General features: G+C 40.6%; 1 protein-coding gene across 1 annotated transcript; it reads right to left on the bottom strand.

Moving 5' to 3' along the window:
- Positions 1 to 2102: 2102 nt before the first annotated feature.
- Positions 2103 to 19527, bottom strand: LOC129735491 (aprataxin and PNK-like factor). The gene is given in 7 exon segments (XM_055703618.1): positions 2103 to 3035; positions 9094 to 9140; positions 11627 to 11752; positions 18461 to 18556; positions 18558 to 18630; positions 18633 to 18845; positions 19497 to 19527. Coding segments are annotated over 7 exon segments (726 nt in total). The 3' UTR covers positions 2103 to 2895.
- Between the last annotated feature and the right edge of the window lie 168 nt (positions 19528 to 19695).

The raw sequence follows: 19695 nt of genomic DNA, 5'->3' as shown, positions 1-19695 counted from the left end.
GCAATCACTGACCGTCGGTGGAAAACCCCTCCCAGGATCATGCCTGGGCTGGGGTCTCCTGTCATTCTCACCCGAAACAGTGTCTGTTTCTGAGGATCACTCTTCCAGAAAGACATAAGCCAAGGAGAAAGCAGCCAGAGGCTATGGTTAAGAAGGGTCAGGGCTTCAGGAAACAGGGTCTCACAGGATTAATCACAGGGTGAATGGACTTGTTTAACATCAGCATCTTCTTAACAGAAGAGCTGTCTAAGGGCCTTTAAATATTTAAAAGGATGCTACAAATCAAAAAGTAATTAACTTCTCCCCATGCTCTGGGTTGAGGGCACTCCGTGTTGACCAGGCTTTCAATGAAGCAAAGGAAATGCATTTGAGGTGTTACGGAAGGAGAATTTGGGGGCAGTTTGAGAGCAGTCTGTAGCACCACAAGATAAAAGGAGGGAGGAGTTACGGTCTGCGCCCCATCACACAAGGAACAGAGGCTTGCACATCTTAGCCATATTATTAAAACAGATGGGTACCCTCTCAGGTGGCAGCTGGAGAGAAGCACTTCCTACTCACTTCATTTGAAGTACAGTATTTCAAAATGGATTTTCTGGGGAGGAGGCAGGGGGGTAAAGATTTCACCAGTTGCTTTTTTTCAGAGCAAATAAGTATGTATTACAGGGTAATGTGATGCAGAGTCTACGTGGTGAAACGTTACCCTCTGCCTTTCTGGGTAACTTGAAAATTTTCAGGGTCTCCTGAGTGCCCGGGTACTCTCATCTGTATCTCCAACAGAGTAGTTTCAATCAGTATTCCAGTATCCTGGAGTTACCAATTCATCCTGCCAGAAGAATAAAAATGCATCCTGCTCTTAAGGAAAGAATACAAGAACAGGGAAATGCACTTCAACAGAGAGAACTTCAACCTACCAGCACAGAGCAGCTCACAACGGCTTTGACTGTCCCAGTGTGCTGCTTTGGTCATACCCAAGTTTTTCAGTCCCGATGTATCAGTAATAAAACTTGATCTATCATGCAACATCAAAATTTACTTCCAAATGTGCTTTTGTGATTACAGATCTGACTGGGAGCCTCCAGCAATAAAAAGCTATTTCTGCTTTCAAAGTAAAGGCTAGTAGCTCCTGTGAGCAGCTTAAATAGCCATTCACAGACTAATGCTGTGATACAGAATGCTTTAGCTTGAGGAAGGTTATGGTCACAGAAATCACTGTACAAAACACCAAATGGATTCTTTCTGTATGGAATAACTTGAGCAAACAGTAAGCCGTTGGCCAACAGAAGCTGATGTTCTCCAAATTCGCAGGAGTTCCCCATCATAAATGTTTGTATTTTTGACATCTACAATTTTTGAGAGAAGCTTCTGACACACAATTGGCAGAAGATGGTCCCCACATCCAAAAGCACCCAATGCCAGCTTGCAGCAACAGCCATTTCATTTTAAGCAGAGCACACTGAGCCACACAGCTGAAAAGCTTGAGTGTATTTGGATGTCTGTCTCCAGCTCCCAGGGGAGCCAGAGCCACACAAGAATAATTCCCCTGCAGAATTTCCAGATTTGGCACCTTTTTGGACACAATTCACATGGCTCCAGTCACCTGCCCTGAAACACACTAAAACTTTTACTTTCTTGAAAGCTCAGGCGTGCTGCAAACACACAGAAGGCAAGATCCTTCAACAGTCTTTAGAAACCACAGAGACACAGGCAAATGTTTTTCCCGCAGTATGTTACAAGTTTAATTGTGCAAAAATACAGTCATCAAGACTTAAGCTTTGTTGTAAACTGAATGTAATTCCAGTGAGGTACAGGCATGGAAAGAGGTCCTACTGTAATTACAGCAAATACACCATAGTCACTGTTTAGACAACCATGTGGTTCGATACACTGATATACTGTTCTCAAGTGATTTACACATTCTGTATTTAACTGTATTAATCTGTATTTAATCTGGATTAATCAAGAGAACCAAAGAAATGACACCAAAGAGGAAAGCCAGTAGCACTGCACTAACTCAAAAGAACGTTAACAAAATTTAGACAAACTCCCCAGTGATGGCCAAGAATTAATCTGTGATATGGCAGGTGGGCAGTGTAACTCCCCTTCATCCAACACAGTATATACTGTGCTTCAGCAAAAGAAAAGGCTTTCCTAATGCCAGTATTTATTTCAAGCACAGGAAGATGAAGCATTAACAACCTTTAAAACTGTGTTTCAAACTATGAAATACCAATGGTGTTGCATAAGAACATAAGAAATAGATGGGGGGGGGGGGGGGGGGCAGGAAACACAAAAAACTTTCAGAGCTCAGTTCTCTGGCTCCACCACTTAATAAGACAAAAAACCCATATGGAAAAGACAGACACTGCTGAATCCCCTCGCTGACTAAAATCCTCCTGCAGTGCCTACATCACTGAGGAAAAAATAGCTTTCAAAGCAATTCCCCTCCTTACACATTCATGTTTTAACATAACCAGCTTGGGCATTCGTAATGCTGTCCCCCTATGGCTACTTTTTGGTTCTAACAAATCTAGACGCTTCTTGCAAAAGCATTTCAACATCTTTGTTATCCTTGTCTTCTGAACTTGGTTCCCAGTCAGAGTCTTCATCGGCAGGTTTGCACACCTCTTCCTCATCATCTCTAAAGCCGCCATTAAGGTCATACTCATGTGGTTCATCTTTCTGCAGGAGCGGGCTGGAAACTAGGACCATGCGTGGCAATCAGTTAGCTGAGGAGAATGTGCTCAAGCTTGTCTAGACAACAATTAACATGATGAGACGTGTTTACAGAGCACAGGGGAGTGGGAGACGGATGGCGCCAAGGAAAGGTAACACCTTGCTGTTAATTGCTGGTAGTTAACCACCAGTCAGGGATTGCCTAGTATGCAATGCTTAGCTTCAAGAACCAATCTGTTTAAAACGCGCAGCTTCTGAAAGTGTATATAACCTCGTGCTTCTGTACAATAAATTGACATTTGCTTGCATCAAGCTGCGTCCCGTCTCTTCATTCGCCGCATCTTTCTCCACAGCCCTTTCTCCTGTAGGGACAAAAATGCCATATATTCATGAATAATAAATACAGAACGAAAGAGACCTTGCAGGGGCCATCTAGTTAGCCTCTCTCCTCAGCAGGAGAAAGGCTCAACTAAAGCACTCTATCCAATGCTGACAATTTTGTGTTTGACTTTCAAGACTCTCATGTAAAGCTGTACCATCCCTCTCTGACCACTACTGCAGGGCTTACCAGTCTGATCAATTAAGAAAGTTCTCCTTAGTGGCTTTTCTTCCAGCACTTGGAAAACAGTTGCCAGGCCTCTTCTGATAACATCTTCTGATATCAGAAGAAAACGGTATCAGATAACATCTTCTGACAACTCTCCTTTCCTGAAGGAGTGGCATACACAATTTTCCTGGTCATCTTCCTGCTACTTCTATACCTAAACAAGGCATCTTTCTTGCCCTTTAGCCCCTAGCTCTTGCTAGACAGCTATTCTGACTCTAAATTTTCTGCCCTCACCCATCCATATTTACTTAGGGCTACTTTATACTCTTGCTCTTTGGAATCTGACATGGCTTTGAATTCCCATTCACTTCTTTCCTGAGCTTCAGGTCAGCAAAGACAATCTGCTAGATCACTCACCTCCTACGTTCCCAACTTCGATCTGTGCTGTGTAGTCTGTGCTTCCTTTCTGAACACACGTTAAGGAAACAACAAATGCTGAACACTTCTTTCCTGAGCTGGATGCAGCCTACCCCTTTCCCAGTTCAGTCTATTCTATCGCGCTGCTGTCCAATCTGCTGCCTATCCATCTTCTGCACAGCTCACACTTTGTGATTAAATTGCCTTCTCTCTTCCCAGTATGTCACAATACTCTACATTGGCAGGAATCAAAACTTGGAAACCTCTATTCACAAGAAATAGATGCTGCTCGCTGCATGTTCCTAAACTTTTTTAGGCAGCTTGTCTTGCAGTAGTCTTTTAATTGCTCAAATATGTTGACATATATAAACCAGTTCCCAGAGACAGGGCAAGCCTGATTTTTGAAGAAGCCTTATCTACCTGACTTGGTAGCATCGATGCAAAGCTGCTGCCATAGCAGCATTGCCTTCTCCTTTTACTTATCGGTAGCTGTGAACCTTTAACAAGTTTATTTCCACTGCTTTGGGACTTTGGCAGATGTGCACGACCATTGCTCTACCAGCCTACGCTACCTCCCTTTTTCTTACAGGCCCACAATTCCTAACTAGCCACAGTCTGTTAATATTCCAGTCATGGTATGCTGCCCTTAAGTCACACCCCCGAGTAAAGCTGTATTTGTTCCTTTTCTTCCCAGCCTCCAGTTTCTGCATTTGGAGATAACCCGTCAATGATCTCATAATGATTTATCTGTTGAGCAGTTCTTATCATCTTTTATATGAAACTAGAAATGTGTCTTCTCAGCTACACAACCCAGTCCAAATCATCCATGTTTATATTAACCTCAGGTATTTCTTAGCAGCTTCTTGAAACCTCAGGTCAGAGCTCCAGACACTCAAGCTGTGCGTGTGGTGAACAAGCAAGAACACCAGCACCTGGTGTAGTCAGATCACATCCTCTGTCAGTTACATTTTTCTGCTAGTGAGAATGTTACTATTCCAGAATCATCTTATGGTCTGATTAACATTTTATACTCTATAGCAAGGTTTTCAAAAGCACTTACAGCAGCAGTCAATTCCCTCAAAGGTACACAATTTTATGGGTGAACTGTGCTACAGAGGCACCCAATGACTTCCTAGAATAAAGTCAGCCATGTGTGACACAGCCAATACTACAACTGAGAAATATCCTATGGCTAGCAACCTATATAGCACCTAGCAGAAAATCCTGAAAATGTCAGCTGTCAATTTCGGCTGTAATCCCATCCCATATGATGCTTGCTAGTTTACTGTTTACCAGACTTTAGAGGAAAGTAATTATGCCCATGTTTACCCATAACAGCAGAATTTTTTCTAAGAATCACAGACCATAGTCGTGCAGAAGGAATTATGTCTGGAGGGAGAAGTCGAAACAAAGATTCTAAATACCTTAAGAACAAAATCTCTCTTCTCAGCCTAAGCCTGTGAGAATAATAAACCCAAGACCGGATTAACAAAGAAAAACTGCTCTTCACTTTCACAGCACTGCAGGTGGTATTTTACAACAGAAATAGGAATTCTGGAAAAATACTGATTACTTCCATATTTCTCCTACAAATGTATGAGGAACATACGATGTTGGTTTTCGTCCACCAGTGTTTTTAGATTTCAGCAGTGAATGATGCACTTCCTTCCATGTCTTCCCACTCCTCTCTTTCTGCTATAGTTTAATTCAGCTCCACAGCCCCTGAAGCTGCTCATTAAGCACAATTCTGCCTTTCCCCTAGTACCATATTTATAAATATGACCTTGAAACATTCCCTGAAAGTATCTCCTTCACACGGGGAGAAAAAGCTTGCTGACCACCCCTTTACAACGGGTTATGTTTGGAAGTGAGCCGATCAGCTTGCTAGAAAACATACACAGAAGTGTGCAGGAGAACTCTCAGACTCCATAGCCACAGCAGGTCATTCATCCAAGTAGCAACAAGGCAGTGAAGTCATTCACTAGTGACAATTTAATGACAACACACATTCCAGCCTTTCTTTTTTTTTTCCCCTTCCTCCCTTACAGCTATTTCCCCAGTAACTAGCCTTAGACTGTTTCTCAGAACATAGACCACATTCTCTATTGGCAATTTGTAATCCATCTCGCAGCAATTAGACTATCAATGTTAAAAACTAAACATGGCAAATGTCATGTAGATAGCACCCTTCTTTTCTTGGCTGGTTTTTCACTGGAGTTTCAGTGCACTTGAACAGAAATTAATCCTGCTGTGCTTAACAGTGCAGTTGTGCCAAACAGCACGAAATAAAGGCTAATGGAACCTTGCCTGTGTGATCTTGCATGGCTCGGTACGACCGCCTCAGACGTGAGCTTGCTGAGTGCAACCTTTTACAAGCTTTGCCCTCAAGAGAACAAAGCAAGCCAGTCAACAAGATATTGAGGGGAAAAAAGAAATTTAAACAATCATTAAATATGAACAGAACTTTAATTAATGAATTCCCTTCTTCCCACTGTGCATGGAATATCATTTTTTCCCTGGTTCGTTCTTAGGATGAGGAGTTGAATTTAACAGATTGAATTTCACTTCCATGTCAAAGATTTACACATTTACAAGAGAAGCACTTTTCCATCCATAGCCATGCCTGGCTGACCACCTGCCATGAGCTGCACACACAGGATCTACCATTCTGGTAAGGAAGGTCCTCTTATGAAAGACACAGCTACAATTTTAAACCTTCAAGATTAGCTTTAAACTTCAGATATGCACACAGTCCAGCTTGCTTCATTATTAAAATCTTAACCGCTCGCTGCACTTACAACGCTGCTTACAACTCTTGCCACTCTTTAATGCACATTTCTGCAAGGGAGCGGTGACCAAGATGGGGCTCATACTTGCATCATGGGATGTGGCAAAGCGTACAGCTAACAAATATGCCTCAAAATATGCTAGTGCACAGATACACCCATATCAAGCATTCAGTGACAGCAGAAGTACACACACACATGATAAGGAAATGGGATGGGAAAGACATTCCCGAGTGGAAAGTAGGTCGCAGAACAGAATGGAGGCCAAAACACTTTGTCTAGAAAACTACAGCTATTTGCACTTTACTTTCTCTAGAAGGCAGATCTCTGTTTTGAAGATTTCTGTAGGAAATGCCCAGCCACACCTTGGTGATCTCAAAGAAGACAAGTCAGTTCCCACCTCCACTCGAGATGCAGCAGTTCCACATCCTCATGCCTTGTTCAGGCCAGTGAAAGTAAAGATGGCATATCATCAGGCTTTCAGACTGCTCTTCAACGCTCACTTTTAAATTATTTTAGAAATAACAGGAAGCTTCACATTTGGAAGCCAAACTGAGATACAAGAGATGCCTTGAAACAGAGCTAAAGGATATTTAAAACTGGAGCCCATGCACCTGCCACATGTAAGTTAATATTATTGGCAGCAGCAAAGCAAGCTAGGTGTACTACTGGTAAATGGAGGAGATACTCATATACAGTATTACAGGTTACATTATCAAGAGAGACTACAGCTTGCCTGTGATACTACACAATCCTCACTGATGTCTAGAAACTAAAGTTCGAAGGATACGTACATAGTTCACAGGGAACACTGCCCCAGCTGAAAGGCATTACCCTTCTTCGACATTTCAGTCCTAACAAGCCTGTAACATCAATACCTCAGAGTAAATATAAGAAAAGCTCATCACCACATCCGCAGATATCTTTTGACATTTATTTAGAGGTCAATGCAATGCAGAAGGAGTATCTCAATGTTTCAAGAGCAATCAGTCTTCATGGGGTAACCTTAACTAGCTGTGGATGAACTATTGGCTCCTTTCATCCTATTATGAACCCTGTTCAAGGAAGGAAGAATTGACTTGGTCACACATGTCTCTCAAAACATTTGTTTGTTTCGCTGCCTGCTTCCAGGGAAGGACAGGTGTGCTCAGCACACAGGAATTCAATTCCAGCACTATTACTTGCAAAAAAGGAAGCAGAGTTTTACTAAAATAATGACTACCTTCTTCTCAGGTAAGTATTATCAAGCATCTCCAGCACCACTAAATGCCCCAAAACCCAAAGCAGATCAGTTGCATCCCATGCTGATGGGCCCATTCGTAACATCAGAACATACCATTTTTTGAAGTTTTTGTTGTGTTCTTCTTTCAGGTACTAAAGAAAGAAATGTTATTAGCCAGGACAGAGTACAACCTAGCAATAAGGGTTATTCGGAGAGGTTGCTACAACAGAAGACTGACTTATTAAAAGAAATGCTGCAATGGTTGTGCTGTATTTACAAGTATAAAAACTACTCTGCTGCCCCCAAAAACCTTTTTTTTTGTATTAAATGATTCTTGAAAGATTACCCAGATGAACTGTTCTTACAATTATGAACCATGCCATCTGTAGACAAACATCATTGGTACTGGTTGGGGTTTTTACAGCAGACAATTGCAGTATTTCAAAGCATTTAAATATTTTACGCCATTGTTTCCATAAATGCAATTTCTCCTTAATAACCATAGAATCATAGAATGGTTTGGGTTGGAAGGGACCTTAAAGGTCATCTAGTTCCACCCCTCCTGCCATGGGCAGGGGTAATGTCATAATCCTGATTTTTTGAAGTAAAATGCATTATCATTACATTTCCATAACTGTTCTGCTCTAAAGTATTGTCTTTTTGCATTGGGAATTAAATTGGGGAAAAAAAACCCTCCAAGTCCAATAATTAAGAAAAAGCACAAAAAGAATGCAAAGTACATCTTTGAATTCTCTAAGAACAGACAAAATATAAACAGTATATTCCCCTGTGTTTTTCAACAAGTCTAGTTACTGGAATACAAAAAGACTTTTAGAATAGAATCTCAGATTCAGTTTTAATTATATTCCCTCCAAGCCTCAACAGAACATACATGCTATAGGGATATACACATTTTGCTGTGGGGATGGGAAAAAAAGCTACAGAAAAAATTTACTGCAGTATCCATTTGAAATGTTGAGAAATACTTCAGTATATTCCCTGTTTTCACTGTAATACTCCAGCTCCAAATGGAGGAAGCAGAATAGAGAGATCTGGTAAGACCATGCTATACCATGCTTAGTTTTCAATAAAACCTGTTAAACTCATGAAAACAGCCACTTGCCACCTGGCATTTTTGTCAAATCCTAAGATATAAAGCATACAAACTATGTCAGCGGTGTCTGACCCAGACCATCTTGTTTCAGTTGAAAAACATTTGAAAAAGTGAATGTAAGTGTGCAGCAGCCAAGCAGCCTTACCTTCCTTATCACAGACAATGGCAACACCGCATGCTCAAGAAGAGCAAGGGTGCAGGGCAATACAGAGCAAGCTGCAAATGCAATGTTACTTTCTCACTTAAAGCATTTTATTCCAAGGTGTTGGCATCCATTACTGGGTTTGGGGGTTTCTTCCCCCCACTTTGAGCTATACTGAACAACTTGGCTTACCTGGAGGTGCACTGTGCTTGTATTCTAGTTTATGCTGTGGATTCTTCCTGCAAAGAAAACAGTAAAAGCTTGATTTGCCACCTTGTTCCACACCTAACAAGAACCTAACAAGTTCCCAGAACTCCTCTGTATTTTGTGAATAATTTTCACTTCTTTTTAAAATAAAATTCTGTGACCAGTGCCTTACTGCAGTGTCTCAGCTTACGTAATGTAGGGTGGAAGAAAAAAAGGGTTCCATAAGAGTTCCTTTTGTTTCAGCCTTTTAAAAAAAAATAAAAAAGACAGCTGATCAAAACCAAGAGATGAGATAGTTTCCAAACTTGTAAGATGAGATGCATTTGTTCAGCATAATAAGAACTGATCCAATTATTTACTCTCACTAAAACCAAAACCAGAACATAACCTCTGGTGCACAAAGTGCAATGCACACACAGTGCATCACAAGTCTGAGATACCCAGCCGTAACTTCCATATTCTGCAACATAAGGCTAAAAATCAAATAGTTTGGGAAAATTAAAGAAATTGAAAAGAATTGCCTGTCTCAAAGTATCACAGGGAAAGGCCAAAGAAGGACTGTTAAGAGAGTTTACTCATTTCTGCAATATGCTGCTGCAATCTGGGAAGTTCAATATACAAGTGTGTATGTCTTCTATTAAAAAACAGCATCAATGCAATGAAAATTAAAAATTTAAAGTCAACTTACTCTTTGATCTGCAATAAATGCTCCCCTCATTCAGGCTGCGATCCAGGTCATGAACACACTGATTTATCCCACCCCCTAAAGCAGTTATCCAATGCTGTTCTAATGCTTTAACTTGGTCCCACTTACACCGTGCTGATCTGTTGTGTTAGTGTATTAGAGCGGCACGTTAAAATTGTTTCAGCTCAATTTACTTCTGTGCAGAAAATTAAAATTAAAAAAAATTCTAACTTTGGAAGAAAACTGGTTCAGTTGTCCTAATTTCTCCTTCTGAAAAAGAATCAACAATTAAAGCCCACTATTTAAGAATGACATACCATTTGACATTGCTTGAAACACAAGATTAATTTCTATAACTGCAGAATTTTTTTGATATTTTACAAAATACCCTTGCTGTGAAGACTGCCTTGTAAAACTAGTTGCTTATGTTTTCTTATTCTTCAAAAACAGAATACTCTTCAGTAAGAAAATCTTATTTTTACATCAAATAACTTGTTACACATTCACATACTTGAAGCTGATTTACAGTTTTATAGCTACTGCTATCCCAAAGTGCATTTCATGTGCATTAGAAGGGATAGTTATCTGAATAAAAACATGCAAGTATAGCTTTCTATTAAATACCGTACTGAAACAGAACAGTTGCTTAATCCAGTGTTTTGCAAGTGTTGGTAGCATCAGAGCATTTGATCCCAACTCAAGGCACAGCATTTAGATAACTCAATTATGTATTCCAGTAGTAGCCAACAGATAAAGACAACAAAAATAACATCAAAATCCTTCAAATGACACCTGTTGCTTTGTGGAAAGAATTATCATTGCTTTGTGGGTGCCTCCTTCCTTCTACCCCAAAAAGAATGAAACACTGTTTAAGAAATGATCAACTAATACAGCACAGGAGTTGACTTATCTGCAAGGAGAGACAGTTTTAGTTTTGGACAGTGTCCATCGTACTCCTGAAAAGTATGTTGGCAATTTCAGGAGCGGTATAAACCTAGATTTCGCATCCTGAGATGAGAAATTCATCTCACAGATGTTTTTTGAGAAAAGAAACACTTCTTCTGCATTAGTTGAACATAAGATGGCTTTTCCTTAAAAGTTACTCCCATTTTGTTACACTTTATAAAGAACACGCTCTTTAGGATCATCACGCTTCCAGGGAGAGAGAGAGAAAATGTTTCTGCTCAAGCACAATCTTTAACAGCAGCTGTTAGTTTCAATATGCCCCCACAGAAGGGCTGTTGTCTCAAAATATATCCTTTTGTCCATTGCATCAATTACAAAGCAGTCCTTACACTCTGCTAAATACAAGTGTAAAACCTAGATATTGAGAAACAAATGGAACAAAAGGATCTTTTGAAGAAAATCAACAGCTGCTAAAAGAAACAGCAGTCAGCCATAAACTGGATTTTCTTGCTGGTACCTAAATTATGCTTTCTAACAAATCAAATACTGACTAAAATAGAGGTTTTGTACAAAATCTTAACAAATATTTTGTCAAAATCTGAACTAAAAGTTACATATCAAGAAGAACATGTAACAATAAATTATTGTTTCTATACAAGAACAGTTTACTACAGGTTGAAAAATGAGAAAGTTTTGATCTCTAGGCCACTGAACAGGTTCCAAAAGTCAAGGCTTCATGTTCACCAGCTGAAATCACAAATACTTTGCACAGACCTTGGTGGCATAAAGGTAGCAGTCTGGCGCCAGTAAATTTGGAAAGCCACAGTCAAGATTTAACATCACTATCCTACTGTCAATTTGCAACTCCAGGGGAGAACATTCTTAACCTGTAAAACAAGAAAAGCCATTTTGTACAGTGCTTCTTACCTATAACAAGCCGTTCCATACGGACATTCAGGCTGGTTATCATTGTTATCCTGAGTTACGATCTCTGTTTCATGATTGTCATCGTCATTAGGGTGACTAAACTGCTGAAAGTGAATGGGATTCTTCCTGCAAAAGACAAATATAGATCAAGAACTGACTATTCCATTTAAACAGGAGAAGTGGAGGTAAGAAAGGTGTTACTGAATCAGTGACATTTTCAGCGGTTACAGAAAGAGAAGCTTTTAACGTTTAACTTGATGCAGAATGTAAGACCTGCTTTCAGGATAATTGAAGAAAAGTTTTGTTTCAGCAGAGGCCGCAAGAGGTTAAAACGTGAATTTTCCTATTTGCCATCATCAGCTTTACGTTTCAGGCCTCCAACACATACACAATCTACTGATGTAGTCCCATAGCGTGAATCTCGCTCTGTGGCTTGCTCCGTCATGACTCCCTCTGGAGTTACCAAGTGCTACACAAACCTCTCGCAAAGACTGAGCTCAAGCTGCGAGGGCCAACCCATGGCAGCCGAGCAACTGCAGTCCTGAAGCCTTCCCACGCTCTCGGGTGATCACCTGTGAGCTTCAGGCAGTATGGCTCAATCATTACTTCTGTTCCGTATGCAAGTTACTACTCACTTGAACACTTCAAATGCCAGCGTATTATTCCAGAGGGATGAAGTGCTGGGGCCTGAGCAGCAGGCCCTGAGCCAAAGCTGACCTCCAGAAGAACCCGCCAACCCAACCTTAAATATATGTATTTAGTATCCAATCATTAGCGAAATATGCATGGTCATTAGTGAACCATGTATGGCCATTAGCAAAAGATGCACCTTGGATAAACTACAATCATGAGAGAAGAGACAGCGCATCCTTCCTTGCTTAGAGGCGGGCGGCCAAAGCCATGAATCCAGCTGTTTGGCCTTGTCTGGAAACCGGTGGTTAAAATCCAGTCGATAAAGGGAACTCCCTCGGTTCCTCCCAACCCCTGGCCAGGCTTTGGTGGCATCTGACAGGAGAGTGAAACCAGATGTTTCCGCGTTTGGAATTACGTGAGCTTGTTTGTTAATAGTGTAAAAGCTGAACCCTCTTGCAGCGACATTGCAGACCTCACCTACCAGGAGATGCCCTGCGCAGGACTTCCCAGCTGCCGGGACAGGCTCTCCAGATCCTCGTGCAACAGGGGCTCCCCAGCGACTGCGGAGCTGGAGGATGGCAACCTGTTAGGGCAACGGGTGATGTATCTTTCTGAACCACTACAGCTAGCTGTGAATAGTAACGATTAGGTGCATTGCCTTGCTTATCTGTTTTATTGTTTGAATCAGGGTATCGTAGGCTAATCCTTCTGTATGTGCATATTGCCTTATTTTCTGCATTAATTTGAAACAAACAGTGCATCAAGGGTATCTTCTGTATTGGTGTCTGTGTGCTATCTATTGACTCCATCAACTGGCAAAACAATGGAGCAGTCTCCTGGACATTACATTGATTATGCTCTCAGGTTTGCCTTGGCTACCGTGGCATTTTATTTGAAATACCAAATCACAACGATGACATGAAGTTGTACCCTAAGACATAACTCTGTGTGTAGCTGAGCCACACCGATGTTAGTGATGAGAGCACTGTACAAGACAAGGCAGCTATAAACAACATCACTTTGTGAAGAAGTGATGTTAAAAAGAACACAGAAAAATACATTATGACTTCAGGAGAAATTCATGGGGCAGATCAAAAGACACTACAAAAAATTATGTCATAGTGAACATACTGTACTAAAAGCAAATCTACTTTTTCCCTCTGATTTCTTTTAGAGACACTTTTTTTCAAGCATATTTGAAAGCAAGAAAAGCGAGATGTTTTAATAAATGATTTTCCAAAAGTTATACACAAAATACTTCAGTGATTTACCACTAATTCCCAGTGTACATAATCAACATCTTTGTGCAAACTGTAAAAGTGAACTGCTTGCCTCAAGCAAGAGCAATGATAACTTTAAACTGCAGAGGGATTACTGCTGTCATTTGCACTTGTTACAGCTGCATTTAGAAACACCAAGCCAGAAGCACGTATGCAGCTAGCGACATACACAGCAGCTTCCTCACTGACCACAACGGGCTCTTATGAACTTTCTAGGGAACAGTCAGTATTATTTTCAGCATTTCAACCAACACTGTAAGAGAAAAAGCGTTTGTTATAGCTTTTGCAAAATGATTACTTAAGCACCGTGAGCCCCACTAACCATTCAGGCCTCCTTTCAGGCACCGAAAACAGATTAGATATTTAGTATTAATACTTTTACATCTCCATCTGCTTGGTATCTTTCACTCGGGAAACTCAGCAAGCAAGCTACAGATAAACTCTTCCAGGAGCTACTTATCAGAGATCCAGTGTCCCTTAGTCCTATTTACACAGGTGACAGACGCCTTGTTCTGGTTCTGGTCTTTTCTGTTGATTTCTGCAGACTGTAGGGTAAGTAAATACTGTTTCACTAGATATCATTGCAAGGCTGCATTTACCAGTCTTTTATTCTACAAGTTCTCAGAAAACATCACTTCTAACGCCACATTCAGGCTGGCTGCCTACTTCTTTTGCCATTTAAAAATAAATGGGATGAAACCAAGTCATTTTAGAGGCTACTTGCTTTGTTTTCTAAATGCACAGAGCTAACGTACTAGCAATATTAGCCAGAATTTGAGTTCAGTCATTTGAAACACAATTCATCTTCTCAAAGGGACACAGAAGCAGCTGATGCTCTGTGAAATCATTTTAATACTTATTCCTACAATAAGATACATGCAGCATCATAGTCATGAAGGAAAGAAGGCCTAAGAGCTGCCAGTTAGCTAACCTATTCTGTTTTAGGTGATAGCCAGTTCCTTTCATGAATTTACTTCAAAAGCTATTTGGCCAATACCAAAGAGCCTTTATTGCAGGAGAGAAAAAAGAAAAAAAAAATTGTATAGGAGGAAGCAAGAAAAAGGGAAGGGTCTTGAGGTACGCACCCTATCACTGGGCCTCAGGATTCTTTGGGCCAGTGGATGATGCTCCTCAAATTATTCATCACCTGTGAAGCACCTTAAACATGTCCTATTTCAGATGCTCAGGACTAGTAACAACATCATAGTTTCTCTTACCTTTATGTGGATAATTTATACTTACTCCATTTCTAGATGTTGTGCAACGATATCCAGCAAAATAAATAGAAGCAGAGAAATGCACAGCTAATATTAAGTACACATTATCCCTTCTTGCAAAAATCTTCTTCCTTTTATTAAGAGTTTGGTTTGTTTGAGGGTTTGTTTGGGTTTTTTTGAATACAAGAGATCTGAGTTGTAAGAGCACAGCACCTTTCACGCTGGAAGCTGCACTCCAAAGTTAGTTTTACAACAAAACCTTGCTGCACAGGAATACGTTATTAATTTGATCAAAACAAAATCATTAAGCTTTACTCGCACAAAAAATAACCAATTAAAAGCCTATTTTAAGAATAAAGTTTTAGGAGAGTTGCCTTCTTATATACAGAAGCTCTGAATTTGTGGCAGAAAATTATGCAAATAAAAATTATGCAAGTAACACTTACAAAGTTCTTCAGAATCAATGCAGTCATCTCCAGCAGCAGCTGAGCATCGCTCAGTGAAATACTCAAGACAGTTTTCATCTATGCAGCTCCCAAAAGCATCTTAAAAGCTTTTTCTAAAACAAATTTAAGTGGTAAGGTCAGAATCCCTGGCTCTTCTTAATCACATGCAGGAGACCCCTGTCATCTCAAGGGCTTATTTTCTCAGCCTACTAAAGAAACTGGTAAGGAAAACGTAATGACTCACCAGCACTAGTTATAAAGCCATAGTATTCAAGCCTGAAGTTAACGCCACAAGTGCGTGTAAGATGTTTATAAGTTCTAAACTCTAAGTCTTACTAGAAAACAGGTCTCATAAAAAGACAGATGCAAGTCTGTAGCTGCCAGATTTACAAGCTGAAGGTGAAATGAAAAATACTTCTTTTCATAAACAAAGAGCACAGTATTTAGAAGAATGCACATACAAATCCAAAGGCTGGTTGAGCATGCCCTGCTTTGACAGTTACAGGGAAGATTCACACACACCCAGTCAGCACAGAACTGTACCACAGGCTAGCCAAAGGATAGAATTGTGGACAAAAATTGTGAAATTACAGTTTCAGAGATGAGAGTTCAGCTGTACCACACCCCTACTACGCAACTCGAAATGGGGGTTGGGTTTGGATTTGTTTTTGTTTTTAAATCCCTATTCTTCTAACTTCTGAAAAGCGAGCAGCAGACAAGAAAATGAACACAAGACAGTATTCAAAGAGTTAAGTTCCTTGACAACAAATATAGTCAGATATAACACAGACAGAGCACTTGCCTCCTAGTGGTAACAGCAGTTTCTTTCGATTTGGAAAAAGCTTCAGACTGCCACAGGAAGAGAATCTCACACTGACGGAGGATAAGAAGAAGAATCTCTGCAGAGAGAAGTGTGAATCAAGCTTGACTCTTTCAAAAAGCAGTGTTTTCAAATTCATAAATGAAGAAACTGAGCTATGGGTTACAAAGTTATTTCCTAAACATTTCAGCTATGTGTTAGAGACATCTAATAAAATCAACTAAACTAACATTTCATCTTTTCCATTTGTGCTGTTCAACCACGCACCCACCAAAGGTGCCTGTCATATGCAGAAGACAAGTATCTCTTACTAGGAGTTTATAAAATACGGATTAGAAAACTGAAGGGCATTCAGTTATTGGAAAAATGACATTTTATATGAAACCTCACCTAGAAAGAACACTGTAAGGAAATGTTATGGTTACCAAAGCAGTCCTCATTTAAGACGTTGACTCCTACAGCACATTGTGCTAGAAGACACCTTTCATAAGGTTAATGGAAGGAGACAAAAACCAGCTACTCATCGTACTCAAAAGAGCACTCAAAGCAGCTCCTCTTCCTTAGCAACTCTAAAAAACAGGTTTTGCTCAAGGAGAACACTACACAATCAAAAACTGAATACGCTATCAGTGCGTTCCTTCAAAGCGTCCATTCACATCACACTTATGTACACTTCTGTCAAGAATATGGGTAACTGCAATGGCTTGCTTTACTGCAACATAGCGATCTCATTGATGCAGAATGACTACTTGGTGGTCTTGCATTAAAAGCACATACAGGACAGACGATAAAGCACCTTTCTTTGCAAACAAGCAGGTTTAGTCTCATCACATTTCCTGAAGATCAAAGCTGATGGTTTTGATACTTCCTATTTACAAATTTCTCCAACAAAATAAGATTTCGTTATGTGCTATTTCAGAGCATTCTTTTCTTCTTACAAAGCAACACTTCCCAAAAGTACTGCTGCCAAATGTTTTAGAATAAAGACCCAAGAAGAAACGTGCACATGCAGACTCCTATTGCATGTTACCTGTAACTAAAACTTGCCTTCCAAAACATTAGGAATCCTTCAGCGTGTCAGAGCACTGAATCAGCTTCACCCCCACAGAGGGGAAAACTTGTCTGAGCAAAATGAAAAGTAGCTGGAGCAAACTAAAGGCTGCATTTGTACTACTGGATCAGCTTGGCTGCCTAATGAACCATGTCCTCCTCATAATCATGAAGGGCAAAAACTGAGATATGCGAAGGAATGCTACATGAAAACTGGAAGTCTGATGTGCTCATGAACACAACAGCTTTACGCAGTTATCTGCAGCAACAGGCACACCAAACATACACAAGAACCCATTTACTTGTGCTTGCTTGTTTGCTGAACAACCTAAGCTTTTACTGTCACTCAAGCCCCTTGGGGGAAGAGGTAAAAAATACAAAAGTAGTAACAGTGATAATATTTAAAAAAAAAAATAAAAATCACAGGACCTCCTGTTTCCTGGATTAGCCTTATCTTTTGTGCTTACAATGTACATAGATTTATGTAGTGCTCAAAATCTTCTCCTAAAGGCAGTTCTCAGGTCACTGGTCACTTGCTACCCTCAGGAACACCTCTAGACGCCTATCTTCTCTTCAGTATATTAACACATGGCATTACAGATCTTTTCTGGGCAGAAAGAACTAGCAGGAGACCAGGCACTCAGCACTGGGGTTTTTGGGATCTTGCTGGAACATTTGTATCGCACAAAACATTTGTATGACAGATTGTGAATTGAGAGGATATGAGTAGCAGAAAAAAAAATAAAAATCATCCCTCAATTGAAGTATCGCCAAAGACACTGACCAGATAAGGGTTCACAGGGAGTTTATAAGTGTGACTTGGTCTGGTTTTAAGAGGGGACTGAATGCTTAAAAAAAAAAAAAAAAAAAAAAATGGTGCAGATTGGCCAAGTTACAACAGAAGTAATTCTCCATTGTTTAGGGATAACAAATAATAAGCATTTTAAATAGTCAGATCACAAAGCATACAATAACTTCATCTTTCATAAAAGTTTCAGCTGCAAATAAAATAAGCCTACAGGGTCTATGTTGGGCATTTCAATCATTTACATCTCTTCTCCCTGCCGGTACATGTACTGTACACACAGGGGGGTTTATTTCTTTCCTTTTTAAAGTGGACCTTTGTTTCTTATTTCCTAGAACTCTGCATCGTTTAATCTGCTGAAGTACATCATCCCTTGTTTAGGTTATATTGAAAGTTAGCAAGACATCCTGGCTCCTCCTTTTATACTTTAAAAATTCTTGCTATGCCATTGGTTTCTCATCAGTCCCCATTTACCAAAAGATTTATTTCAAATCAAAGCTTGTAACGACTTTACTGTTTTTGGTAGCTAATACAGTACTTCTTAATAACAAGCTAGCTTAAGCTGGGTTTATTTTTGCTTCACCTGTAACAGCCTGTTCCATACACGCAAGGTGTCCTCTTACGCTTGTTCTGTTTGGAGCTTTCTGAAGTATCTGCACTTCTGGTTGAATCAGAAATCTGTCTTGTAATCCAGATTTGCATCAGGCTCAAGAGTCCCTTCCTGGGCACCAAAAGATCAGGAAGTCCTGCCCAGTGAGCCTGTTGGCTTGCAGAACCAGTCATCTGCTCTTTGTTTACTGTTTCCTCAATTCTATTTCCTTTACTGGAGATCTGACCTACTCTTTTAGACAATTTACTATGCCGCTGCCTAGCTTTTCTTCCCACAGAACTTGCAGGGGTTTTTGTTCCAGTCTTGCCATTCCCTGCCATGTTTCTCATGGTATTCTCAAGAGGAAATCCAGAGCATTCTGTGGAACAAGGTTCCATTTTGAAGGACCTGAAAATGTACATTCTTCAGAACTAAAAGCTTTAAGGTCAAACTCTGCCTCATCATTCCTGTTTTCAAAGTGAGAGAATCATAGTAGAGCCCAGGCTGGAAAGGACCTTGATAGAGACTAAAACCAGCCCCGTGGGCACATATTAGCTTGGGGCTCATCGTTAGCCAGCAGATGTGTTACACTTGAACAAAAGGTTAGATGATGGAAGTGTAAAGAACTCTAGTAGGTAACAGAAACTAAACAACAGACTGCTAATGTATGCAAAGGTAAGCAGGAAATTTAGGTAACTGCCCAATAAGATGAAAAGTACATCCTGAAGAGGCGCCAGAGGGAGGAGGTTATGATAATGAATTTTTGGAAACCTTACGTATTTGCATGACTTTGTATAATAAATATCTGTCGGCTTGTTGAAACAGCGTGCAAGTTAGGAGTAGCGATCCCCCTTGCACCCAACGCTGCAATAAACATACCTCTTTGTAACTGCCCTCGAGTTGTACAGTTCGATTCCGCATGTCAGTTTGGTGACCCAGGTGAGACCCTCTCTGTCCGGCTGTAGGACCTGCTGAGGACAGGACTCCTCTGGGTGCCCCCAGGGTTTCTCAGGAGGACTCCCCTACTCACCTAGATGACTGCGAGGACAGACAAGGACCATCGTCGGTGGACCAGGTATGTTGCAGTTGGGTTGGGGATACCTGTAAGTTGTGAGGAGACGTCCTACGTGAGGTAAAGAGCGCTGGTGCTTGCCCCTGGAAAGGCTGGGGGTGGGAATTCGGGTGCTCTCCTCGCTGCGGTAGTGGGAAGGGGCCTCTCGAGGGGTAAC

Source organism: Falco cherrug, chromosome 3 (genome assembly GCF_023634085.1).
Source record: "Falco cherrug isolate bFalChe1 chromosome 3, bFalChe1.pri, whole genome shotgun sequence".
Taxonomy (NCBI): Eukaryota; Metazoa; Chordata; class Aves; order Falconiformes; family Falconidae; genus Falco; species Falco cherrug.
Note: the sequence above shows the minus strand (reverse complement) of the source record. Positions and strands in the feature narration are given on the sequence as shown.